The sequence below is a fragment of the Physeter macrocephalus genome, chromosome 17, assembly GCF_002837175.3.
Source record: "Physeter macrocephalus isolate SW-GA chromosome 17, ASM283717v5, whole genome shotgun sequence".
Taxonomy (NCBI): domain Eukaryota; kingdom Metazoa; phylum Chordata; class Mammalia; order Artiodactyla; family Physeteridae; genus Physeter; species Physeter macrocephalus.
Window position 1 is genome coordinate 3641983 of NC_041230.1, and position 11216 is coordinate 3653198.

Consider the following 11216-nt stretch of genomic DNA (forward strand, 5'->3'; position numbering starts at 1 on the left):
AAAACAAAACAAACCACACACCTGACTATATCAACTATACTCCAGTACAAAATGCACATGGCAATTAAAAAAAATGCCGACCCCATCCCCATACGGTCTCTGGGACCTGGGCTGGAGTCTCGTCCATGGACGCAGAGCAGGCTTGGGGCCCAAGGCTGGACTGTCGTGGCGCTGAGCGAGCTGGGGAGGATGTGACAGCAAAGGACGCCCGTGGACCTGGAGGGCCTGGTCCCCTCTGCATGGGCCCACAATCTCCAGATCCAGGGGGGCTCCCCTACAGCTACAACAAGCCTCAGGCACCAGAAACGATCAAACTGAGGATCCGGGAACAGGGCTTACCCGAATAACCACAGTGGGGCCTGAAAAAATGCCGCCGCCTTTTGGCTGTTTACTGTAACAACAACGTGGAAAACGCTTCTGACGGGCCCTGAAAAATCGCAAGGCCTGTGGGGCTGTGAATAAATAACACCTGCCTTCCAGAAAAACCCGGGGTAGTTCATCGAAAAAGAATGCAAAACAGGGTAGCCAGCCAAGAAGCCAATTTGAAGATGTCAATTTTACTCACACTGTAGAAAAAAACAGCACGTGGAAAGATGCTCAACATCACTGCTTATTAGAAAAATGCAGAATAAAACTAAAATCAGGTATCACCTCACACCACTCAGACTAGCCATTGCCGACAATATCTACACAGCAAAAGGGCCTCATTGCACGTGCACCAAAGGGAATCGTCGTACACTCTTGCTGGGAATGTCAACTGGTGCAGCCACTATGGAGATCTGTGTGGACCCTCCTGTAACATAGCTAAACAGAGAACCAATACATGATCCGACAATCCCACTCCTGGCCTTGCATCCAGATATGATCATAATTTGGAGTGACATGTGCCACCTGTATTTTCATGGCAGCACGATTAGGACAAGTGCAGACATAGAGTGCACCCAAATCAGCATCAAAACAGAAATGAATATTATGGGGTACATACATGCAAAGAAATACTACTACTCAGCCAACAAGAAGAATGAAAACACACCATCTGCAGCAACAAGCATGGACTAACAGATTCTCATACTAGGTGAACGAGGTCAGAGAGAGAAAGACAAATAGCATAAGATATCCCTTATAGGTGAAACTGATCAATTCATGTAAATGATGTAATTGACAAAACAGAAACAGACTCTCAGAGGTAGACAAGAAACTTTCAATGTCCATACAAGAAAGCTGGGGTGAGGGGTACATTTGGTGGTTGGGATTGGCATATAAACACTAATATGGATCGTAGATCATCCAAAAGGACCTTGTGAATAGCTCAAGGAGCTCTACTCAACACACTATAATCACCTTCTGGAAAAACAACCCAAAAAAGACTAGATAGACCTCTATGTATAATGGAATCACGGTGCTGAACAGGTTAACCCAAAACCGTCACTGCAAATCAACTCTACTCCCATATGCAATAAAAATTTACTTGAAACGGAAAAAAGAAAAAAAAAACAGACTTTGGAAAGAAAATATTCTGCTGCCTTGTGGCCTTCTCCTGTAACTACAACGTGGAAAACGCTTCTGATGGGTCCTGAATAATCGCAAGGGCTGTGGGGCTGTGAATAAATAACACGCGCCCTCCAGAAAACCCGGGGCTAGTTCTTCAAAAAAGAATGCAAAACAGGGCAGCAGTCAAGAAGTCAATTTGAAGATGTCTATTTTACTCACAGTGTAGGAAAAAAAAGCTCATGGAAACATGCTCAGCGTTGGGCAACAAGAAATCCGGCCGCCCTGCGGCCGTTTCCCAAAAAAAATACTTACAAACCCGGTGCTTCTGGGTTCTTCATATTCTTAAGCCCTGTGGGGCCGAAAAGGATGCCTGCCCTCAAGAAATGTGCTGAGGTAGGCGACTGAAACGCAATTCACAATGCGGCAGAGGTTCTAGAAGCCAACTTCAAGAGGTACCTTTGCTCACACTATGATAAAAACAAAATTTTTTAAAAAGGACCTGACATGTTTCAACCTCGCTGAATGGTAGAGAGCTGCAAATCAGAACTACAACAAGGTATCTCCTGTCACCAGTCACACGGCCATAGTCAAATTAATCTACAAATGAGAAATGCTGGAGAGGGCGTGGAGCAGATGTAACCCTCCTACACTGTTGGTGGGAACGAAGAACGGTAGAAGCTTCTTTGGAGAGCACTGAGGGTCTCCTTACAAAATAGAGAATGATAATAGAATGCTCCCTAAATCCTTACACAAAAATAAACTCCAACTCGAAGAAAGACCTAAAGGTAAGGACGGATACTATAAAACCCTTGAGGAAAATGGATGCTTTTGAAAAGCTTCGAAATAAATCACAGCAAGTTCTTTTTTTAACCATGACATAAAGGAATGAAAAATGAAAATTTGCAAATGGGAACTGATTCAACTTAAAGACATTTGCACAGCAAAGGAAACCCTAAACAACACAAAAAGACAACCCGCAGAAGGGAAAAAAAGACTTGCAATTGAAACTACCCACAGGAATTAATGTCCAAAGCATACAAGCAGTTCATGCAGCTGAACGACATCAAAAATTTATATATACCAACTATGCAAAAGTACAAAACAGACAATTCTTTAAAGAAGAATTACAGATGGCCAAAATGCACTGGAAGAGATGCTCAGGATCACGAATTCTCAGAAACATGCAAATCAAAACTACCATATGAGGTATCACCTCACGCAGGTCACAAGGGCCATCATCAAGATATCTACAAGCAATACATGCTGCACACGGTGTGTGCAAGATGGATCCGTCTTACACTCTCTGTGGAAATGCAAATCGGTACATCCGCTGTGGAGAACGGTAGGACGACTCCTGTAAAAAGTAAAAATACAAATACCATGGCACCAGCAATCCCTCTCCTGGGTGGATATCCATGGAAAACCAAACTTTGGACACACACCTGCACCCCAGCGTTGACAGCAGCACGGCTTGCAACTGGCAAGACACGGAAGCAACCAAAGTGTAGAAGGACAGATGAATCGGTCAAGCAGGTGCGGCACCTGTAACCAATGGACGAACTCATTGCATTTGCAGCCACAGGGATGGAAGGAGAGATGATCATACTTAGTCAAGGAACCGAGACACACAAAAACAAGTATCATGTGATATCACTTAGGGGTGGCATCTAAATACGCATCCAGAGGAATTAATTTGCAAAACAGAGACAGCCTCACAGATATGGAAAACGAAGTAATGCTTCCCAAACGGGAAAGGTGGGGTGAGGGAGAAATTGGCAGGTTGAGATGAATGTATAGAGGCTAATATTTAACACACAGGTAATCCAGAAGGACCCACTGGGTAGGACAAGGAACTCAACTCAACACTCTAATAAACTACATGGGAAAAGAACCCAAAGAGGAACATATACACATCTATGTATAACTGAATCACTTGCTGTACACTGAAAAAAAAAAGCACACACCCAACTAAATCACCTACACACCAGTACAAAATACACATTACAATTCAAAACAGAAAAATGCCGCCGCCATTTCCCTTAGCCCTCACAGGGACCTCGGCTGGAGTCTCATCAATGGACGCAGAGCAGGCTTGGGGCCCAAGGCTGGACTGTCGCGGCGCTGAGGGAGCTGGGGACGATGTGAGAGCAAAGGACTCCCGTGGACCTGGAGGGCCTGGTCCCCTCTGCATGGGCCCACAATCTCCAGATGCAGGGGGGCTCCCCTACAGCTACACAAAGTCTCAGGCACCCGAAACGATAGTGCATTCTGGGCGGGAAGGAGAGCTTTTAAAAGTCCCCAGGGGGGCTTCCCTGTTGGTGCAGTGCTTGGGGGTCCGCCTGCCGATGCAGGGGACGCGGGTTCATGCCCCGGTCCGGGATGATCCCACATGCCGCGGAGCGACTGGGCCCGTGAACCATGGCCGCTGAGCCTGTGCGTCCGGAGCCTGTGCTCCGCAACGGGAGAGGCCACAACAGTGAGAGGCCCGCGTACCGGAAAAAAAAAAGTCCCCGGGGGTCCACTTCTCCTGGGAGTGGGTTCCCCTCCTCCTGGCTCCTTCCATGGAGTCGCACCACCTACGGACGACAGCTCCGTCATCAGAGCGGTTTCCCAACCTTTGGGATTTGTCTCGGGGCTGAAGGGCAAGGGTGAGGAAGCAATGAGACACAAGACCTTCGGGGTTTCTTCTGGCACATTCCCCTCCAAATGTGGACCCAGGAACAGGGCTTCCCCGAGTAACCACAGTGGGGCGTGAAAAATGCTGCCGCCTTGTGGCTGTTTACTGGAACAACAACGTGGAAAACGCTGCCAAGGGGCCCTGAATAATCGAAAGGCCTGTGGGGCTGTGAATAAATAACACCCGCCCTCCAGAAAAACCCGGGGCTAGTTCATCAAAACAGAATGCAAACCAGGGAAGCCAGCCATGAAGCCAATTTGAAGGTGTCAATTTTACTCACACTGTAGAAAAAAAAAAGCACATGGAAATGTGCTCAGCATCAGTCCTTACTAGAGAAATGCAGAATAAAACTACAATCAGGTATCACCTCACACCACTCTCACTGGCCATCGCCGACAATATCTACAAGGAATAAAGGCTGCAGAGCACCTGCGCAAAAGGGAATCGGCGTACACTCTTGCCGGGAATGTCAACTGGTGCAGCCACTATGGAGATCTGTATGGACCTTCCTGTAACGTAGCTAAACAGAGAACCGATATACGATCCGGCAATCCCAATCCTGGCCTTGCTTCCCGATTTGACCATAATTCACAACGACACGTGCCACCTGTATTTTCATGCCAGCACGATTAGGACAAGTGCAGACATAGAGTGCACCCAAATGAGCGTCAAAACAGAAATGAACATTATGGGGTACATACATACAATGAAATGCTACTACTCAGCCAACAAGAAGAATGAAAACACACCGTCTGCAGCAACAAGGATGGACTAACAGATTCTCATACTAGGTGAACGAGGTCAGAGGGAGAAAGATAAATAGCATAAGATATCCCTTTTAGGTGAAACCTGTCAATTCATGTAAATGATCTAACTGACAAAACAGAAACACACTCTCAGAGGCAGACAAGAAACTTACGATGACCATACAGGAAAGGTGGTGTGAGGGATACATCTGGAGGTTGGAATTGGCTGGATAGAGACACTAATATGGATCACAGATCATCAAAAAGGACCTGGAGAATAGCTCAAGGAGCTCTACTGAACACACTATAATCACCTTCTGGAAAAGAAACCCGAAAATAACTAGATAGACCTTTATGTATAATGGAATCACGTTGCTGAACAGATAAACCCAAAACACGTCACTGCAAATCAACTGTACTCTCATATAAAATGAAAATTCACTTGAAACGGAAAAAAGAAAATAAAAAAAAGACAGACAGACTTGGGGAAGAAGAAATGCTGCCCCCTTGTGGCCGTTTCTTATAACTACATCGTGGAAAACGCTGCTGAGGGCCCCTGAATAATCGCAAGGCCTGTGGGGCTTTGGATAAATAACACCTGCCCTACACAAGAACTCGGGGCTAGTTCATCAAAAAAGAATGCAAAACAGGGCAGCCAGTCAAGAAGCCAATTTGAAGATGTCAAGTTTACACTGTAGTAAAAAAGAAAACCACATGGAAAGATGCTCGGCATCACTCTTTATTAGAGAAATACGGAGTAAAACTACAATCAGGTATCACCTCATACCACTCAGACTGGCCATCGCCGACAACATCTACAAGGGAAAAGCGTCATTGCACCTGCGCAAAAGGGAATCGTCCTACATTCTTGCTGGGAATGTCAACTGGTGCAACCACTATGGAGTTCTACATGGACCTTTCTGTAACGTAGCTAAACAGACAACCAATATACGATCCGGCAATCCCACTCCTGGTCTTGCATCACAATATGATCATAATTAGGAACGACACGTGCCACCTGTATTTTTATGGCAGCACGATTAGGACAAGTCTAGACAGGGAATCCACCCAAAGGAGGAACAAAAGTAAAATGAACATTATGGGGTACATACATACCATGAAATACTACTCAGCCAACAAGGAAAATGAAACCATACCATCTCCAGCAACCACGATGGACTAACAGATTCTCATACTAGGTGAATGAGGTCAGAGAGAGAAAGACAAATAGCATAAGATATCCCTTTTAGGTGAAACCTATCACTTCATGTAAATGATCTAATTGACAAAACAGAAACACACTCTCAGAGGCAGACAAGAACCTTACGATGACCATACAGTAAAGGTGGGGTGAGGGATACATTTGAGGGTTGGGATTGGCATATAAATACTAATATGGATCGTAGATCATCCAAAAGGACCTTGTGAATAGCTCAAGGAGCCCTACTCAACACACTATAATCACCTCCTGGAAAACCAACCCAAAAAAGACTGCATAGATCTCTATGTATAATGGAATCACAGTGCTGGACAGGTCAACCCAAAACACGTCACTGCAAATCAACTCTACTCCCACATACAATAAAAATTAACTTGAAAGGGAAAAAAGAGAAAAAAAGAAAAGACAGACAGACTTGGGCAAGAAGAAATGCTGCCGCCATGGGACCATTTCCTGTTACTAAAATTTACTAAAACCAGGCTTTTGGGCGCTTCATATTCACAACCCGAGTGGGGCAGAAAAGCACGCCTTCCCTCAAGAAATGTGCTGAGGTAAGCGACTGAAAAGGGATTCACAACAGAGCAGAGGTTCAAGAAGCCATATTCACGAGGTTACTTTGCTCACACTATGATAAAAACAAAATTTAAAACAGGACCTGACAGGATTCAACCTCGCTGAAAGTCAGAGAGCTGCAGATCAGAACTACAACAAGGTATGTCCTGCCAGCAGTCACATGGCCATTGTCAACTGAATGACAAACAAGAAATGCTGGGAAAGAACCCGAAAAGAAACATATATACATCTACGAAAAACTGAATCACTTTCTGTACACCAAAAAGAAAACAAAACAAACCACACACCTGACTATATCAACTATACTCCAGTACAAAATTCTCATGGCAATTAAAAAAAATGCCGACCCCATCCCCATACGGTCTCTGGGACCTGGGCTGGAGTCTCGTCCGTGGACGCAGAGCAGGCTTGGGGCCCAAGGCTGGACTGTCGCGGCGCTGAGGGAGCTGGGGACGATGTGACAGCAAAGGACCCCCGTGGACCTGGAGGGCCTGGTCCCCTCTGCATGGGCCCACAATCTCCAGATCCAGGGGGGCTCCCCTACAGCTACACCAAGCCTCAGGCACCAGAAACGATGCTGCATTCTGGGCGGGAAGGAGAGCTTTCAAAGGTCCCCAGGGGTCCACGTCTCCTGGGGGTCTGTTCACCTCCTCCAGCCTCCTTCTATGGAGTCGCCCCACCTACGGATGACAGCTCAGTCATCAGAGCAGTTTCCCATGTACTGGGATTTGTCTCAGGGGTGAAGGGCAAGGGTGAGGAAGCAATGAGACACAAGCCCTTTGGTGTTTCTTCTGGCACGTTCCACCCAAACTGAGGACCCAGGAACAGGACTTTCCCTCAGGCTCGGCTTTCCTGAGTAACCAGATTGGGCCTGAAGCAATGCTGCCGCCTTGTGGCCGTTTCCTGTAAGAACAACGTGGAAAACGCTGCTGATGGGCCCTGAATAATCGCAAGGCCTGTGGGGCTGTGAATAAATAACCTGCCATCCAGAAAAACCCAGGGTTAATTCATCGAAAAAGAATGCAAAGCAGGGCAGCCGTTCAAGAAGCCAATTTGAAGATGTCAATTTTACTCACACTGTAGAAAAAAAAAGCACATGGTAAGATGCTCAGCATCACTCTTTATTACAGAAATGCAGAGTAAAACTACAATCAGGTATCACCTCACACTGCCGAGATCTGGAGAAAACCTAAATTTGGAGAGACACCTGCTCCGCAACTTTCATGGCAGCACTGCTTACAATAGCCAAGACATGGAAACAAAGAAATTGTATATGACTGATGAATGGATCAAGAAGGTGTGGCACTTGTACCCAATGGAATATTATTAAGCCATAAAAAAGGAGAAATGAATTCCACTTGTAGCAACAGGGATGGAAGCAGAGATGATTATAATAAGTGAAGTAACTCAGACCTAGGAAGACAAGTAAGATGATATCACTTACAGGCAGAATGTAAAAATGCAAACAAATGAACCTGTTTCTAAAAGAGAAACAGGCTCACAGACTTAGAAAACAAACTTATGGTTACCACAGGGGAAAGGAGCATGTAGGGAAATTAGCAATTTGAGGTTTACATATACACAGAAATATTTGTAAAATAGATAATGAACAAGGACCCACTGGATAGCACAAGGAACTCTATGCTGTAATAACGTAAATGTGAAAGGAGCCCAAAAATGAACAACTATACCTCTATGTATAATTGAATCAAGTTGCTCTACTCCCCGCAAAAACAAACAACAAAATACCCCAACACTGTCAATTACCTATACACCAATACATAATAAAATTTAAAATAAGAGAATAAAAGAAATGCTGACTCTATTCCCTTCAGGCCTCAGTGATCTGGGCTGGTGTCACATCCCTGGAACCTAAGCAGGGTGGGTCCCAAGGCTGGACTGTGCAGGGGTGTGGGAGCTGGGGACGATGTGACAGCAAACGACCCCCTTTGACCTGGAGTGCCTGGTCCCCTCTGCATGGGCCCACAATCTCCTGATCCACGGGGCCCCCTACAGCTAAAGCAAGACTAGTGCACCCAAAGGATGGTGGACCGCAGCCTGTGAATGGCCCTTGGGCCCCTCTAGCTCCTATCAGGTCTGTCTCCGGGCGTCCCGCCCCGTCTGTTGCAGCGTGTCTCGGGATAGGGCAAGAAGCCACCAAGACCCAGCTGCTACCAGTAACTGCAGAGTCCTTCTCTTTTAGGTGTTAATCATCCCCACCTGCGAGAGGGGAAGCAGAGATGGGTTTCTAATTAAAAACCCATCTGATGTAAATCTTGGAATTATTTTTCAAATAAGTTCCTTTGCTGTGCAAAAATCAGTGGAATCTTCCACTTCAGCCAAAGGCCACTGATGGTATCCTAACATCTGAAGGTTCTTGTAGAACAATGAAAGATGAGAGGAATTAAGAGCCTGTGAGGCCTCAGATACAGAGGTGCGCCGTGCGTTCTCCCGGGGAAGCTGTCCCTGGATCCCGGACCCTGGCAGTGGCGGGCTGCACAGTCTCCTGGGAGGGGAGGTGTGGACAGTGACCTGTGCTCGCACACAGGCTTCTTGGTGGGGGAGGTAGGTAGGTAGGTGGGTAGGTGGGGTGAAGGGCTGGGAGTTTGGGTTTTAGCAAAAGCAAACTATTATATATCGAATGGATCAACAAGTCCTACTGTATAGCACAGGGAACTATATTTAAGATCTTGGGATAAACCATAATAAAAAGGATATTTAAAAAGAATGCATATATATGTATAAAAATCACTTTGCTGTACAGGAGAAATTAACACACTGTAAATCAGCTCTGCTTTAATAAAAACTTTTGACCACAAAAAATAAATTAATAAACATAAGTGGGCTGAACACTATTTAAAGACTATCTGGCAAACTAGATTAAAAATAAAAAAGATCAACCTTCAAGATGGCAGAGGAGTAAGACGTGGAGATCACCTTCCTCCCCACAGATACATCAGAAATACATCTACATGTGGAACAACTCCTACAGAACACCTACTGAACGCTGGCAGAAGACCTCAGACATCCCAAAAGGCAAGAAACTCCACCATGTACCTGGATAAGGCAAAAGAAAAGAGAAAAAAACAGAGACAAAAGAGTAGGGACGGGACCTGCACCTCTGGGAGGGAGCTGTGAAGGAGGAAAGGTTTCCACACACTAGAAGCCCCTTCACTGGCAGAGACGGCAGGTGGGCGGTGGGGGGGGGGGAAGCTTTGGAGTCACGGAGGAGAACACAGCAACAGGGGTGCAAGGGGCAAAGCAGAGAGATTCCTGCACAGAGGATTGGTGCCGACCAGCCCTCACCAGCCCGAGAGGCTTGTCTGCTCACCCACCGGGGCGGGCGTGGGCTGGGAGCTGAGGCTCGGCCTTCGGAGGTCAGATCCCAGGGAGAGGACTGGGGGTAACTGTGTGAACACAGCCTGAAGGGGCCTAGTGCACCACAGCTAGCCAGGAGGGAGTCCAGGAAAAAGTCTGGACCTAAGAGGCAAGAGACCATTGTTTCGGGGTGTGTGAGGAGAGGGAATTCAGAGCGCCCCCTAAATGAGCTCCAGAGATGGGCGTGAGCCGCGGCTATCAGCGTGGACCCCAGAGACGGGCATGAGATGCTAAGGCCGCTGGTGCAGCCACCAAGAAGCCTGTGTGCGAGCACAGGTCACTGTCCACACCTCCCCTCCCAGGAGACTGTGCAGCCCGCCACTGCCAGGGTCCGGGATCCAGGGACAGCTTCCCCGGGAGAACGCACGGCGCACCTCAGGCTGGTGCAACGTCATGTTGGCCTCTGCTGCCGCAGACTCGCCCCACATTCCGTACCCCTCCCTCCCCCTGGCCTGAGTGAGCCACAGCCCCCGAATCAGCGGCTCCTTTAACCCCATCCTGTCTGAGCAAAGAACAGACGCCCTCAAGCGACCTACACGCAGAGGCGGGGCCAAATCCAAAGCAGAACGACAGGAGCTGTGAGAACGAAGAAGAGAAACGGAAATTTCTCCATGCAGACTTAGGAGCAGCTGATTAAATCTCCACAATCAACTTGATGTACCTGTATCTCTGGAATATCTGAATAGACAACGAATCGTCCCAAAACTGAGGCTGTGGACTGCGGGAGCAACTGTAGACTTGGGGTTTGCTGTCTGCAACTGACTTGTTTCTGATTTTTATGTTTATCTTAGTATAGTTTTTAGCACTTGTTATCATTGGTGGATTTCTTTATTGGTTTGGTTGCTCTTTCTTTCAAATTACTTTTTCATTTTAATTATTTTATTTTATTTATTGCTTTATTTTAATTATATTTTTCTTTCTTTTCTTCTCCCTTTTCTTCTGAGCCGTGTGGCTGGCAGGGTCTTGGTGCTCCGGCTGGATGTCAGGCCTGAGCCTCTAAAGTGTGAGAGCTGGGCTTCCCTGGTGGCGCAGTGGTTGCGCGTCCGCCTGCCGATGTAGGGGAACCGGGTTCGCGCCCTGGTCTGGGAGGATCCCACATGCCGCGGAGCGGCTGGGCCCGTGAGCCATGGCC

At 46.9% G+C, this 11216-nt stretch overlaps 1 protein-coding gene across 1 annotated transcript in view; it reads left to right on the forward strand.

The window, feature by feature from the left end:
* The first annotated feature begins 2774 nt into the window (after window positions 1–2774).
* The window catches only part of NLRP8 (NLR family pyrin domain containing 8), a 36573-nt gene continuing 28131 nt past the window's right edge, over window positions 2775–11216 (forward strand). Inside the window, exons 1-2 of the mRNA XM_055079240.1 lie at window positions 2775–2833; window positions 5709–5836. Of these exons, the coding sequence (XP_054935215.1) occupies window positions 2775–2833; window positions 5709–5836 (187 nt within the window). The remainder of the gene's footprint in view (window positions 2834–5708; window positions 5837–11216) is intronic.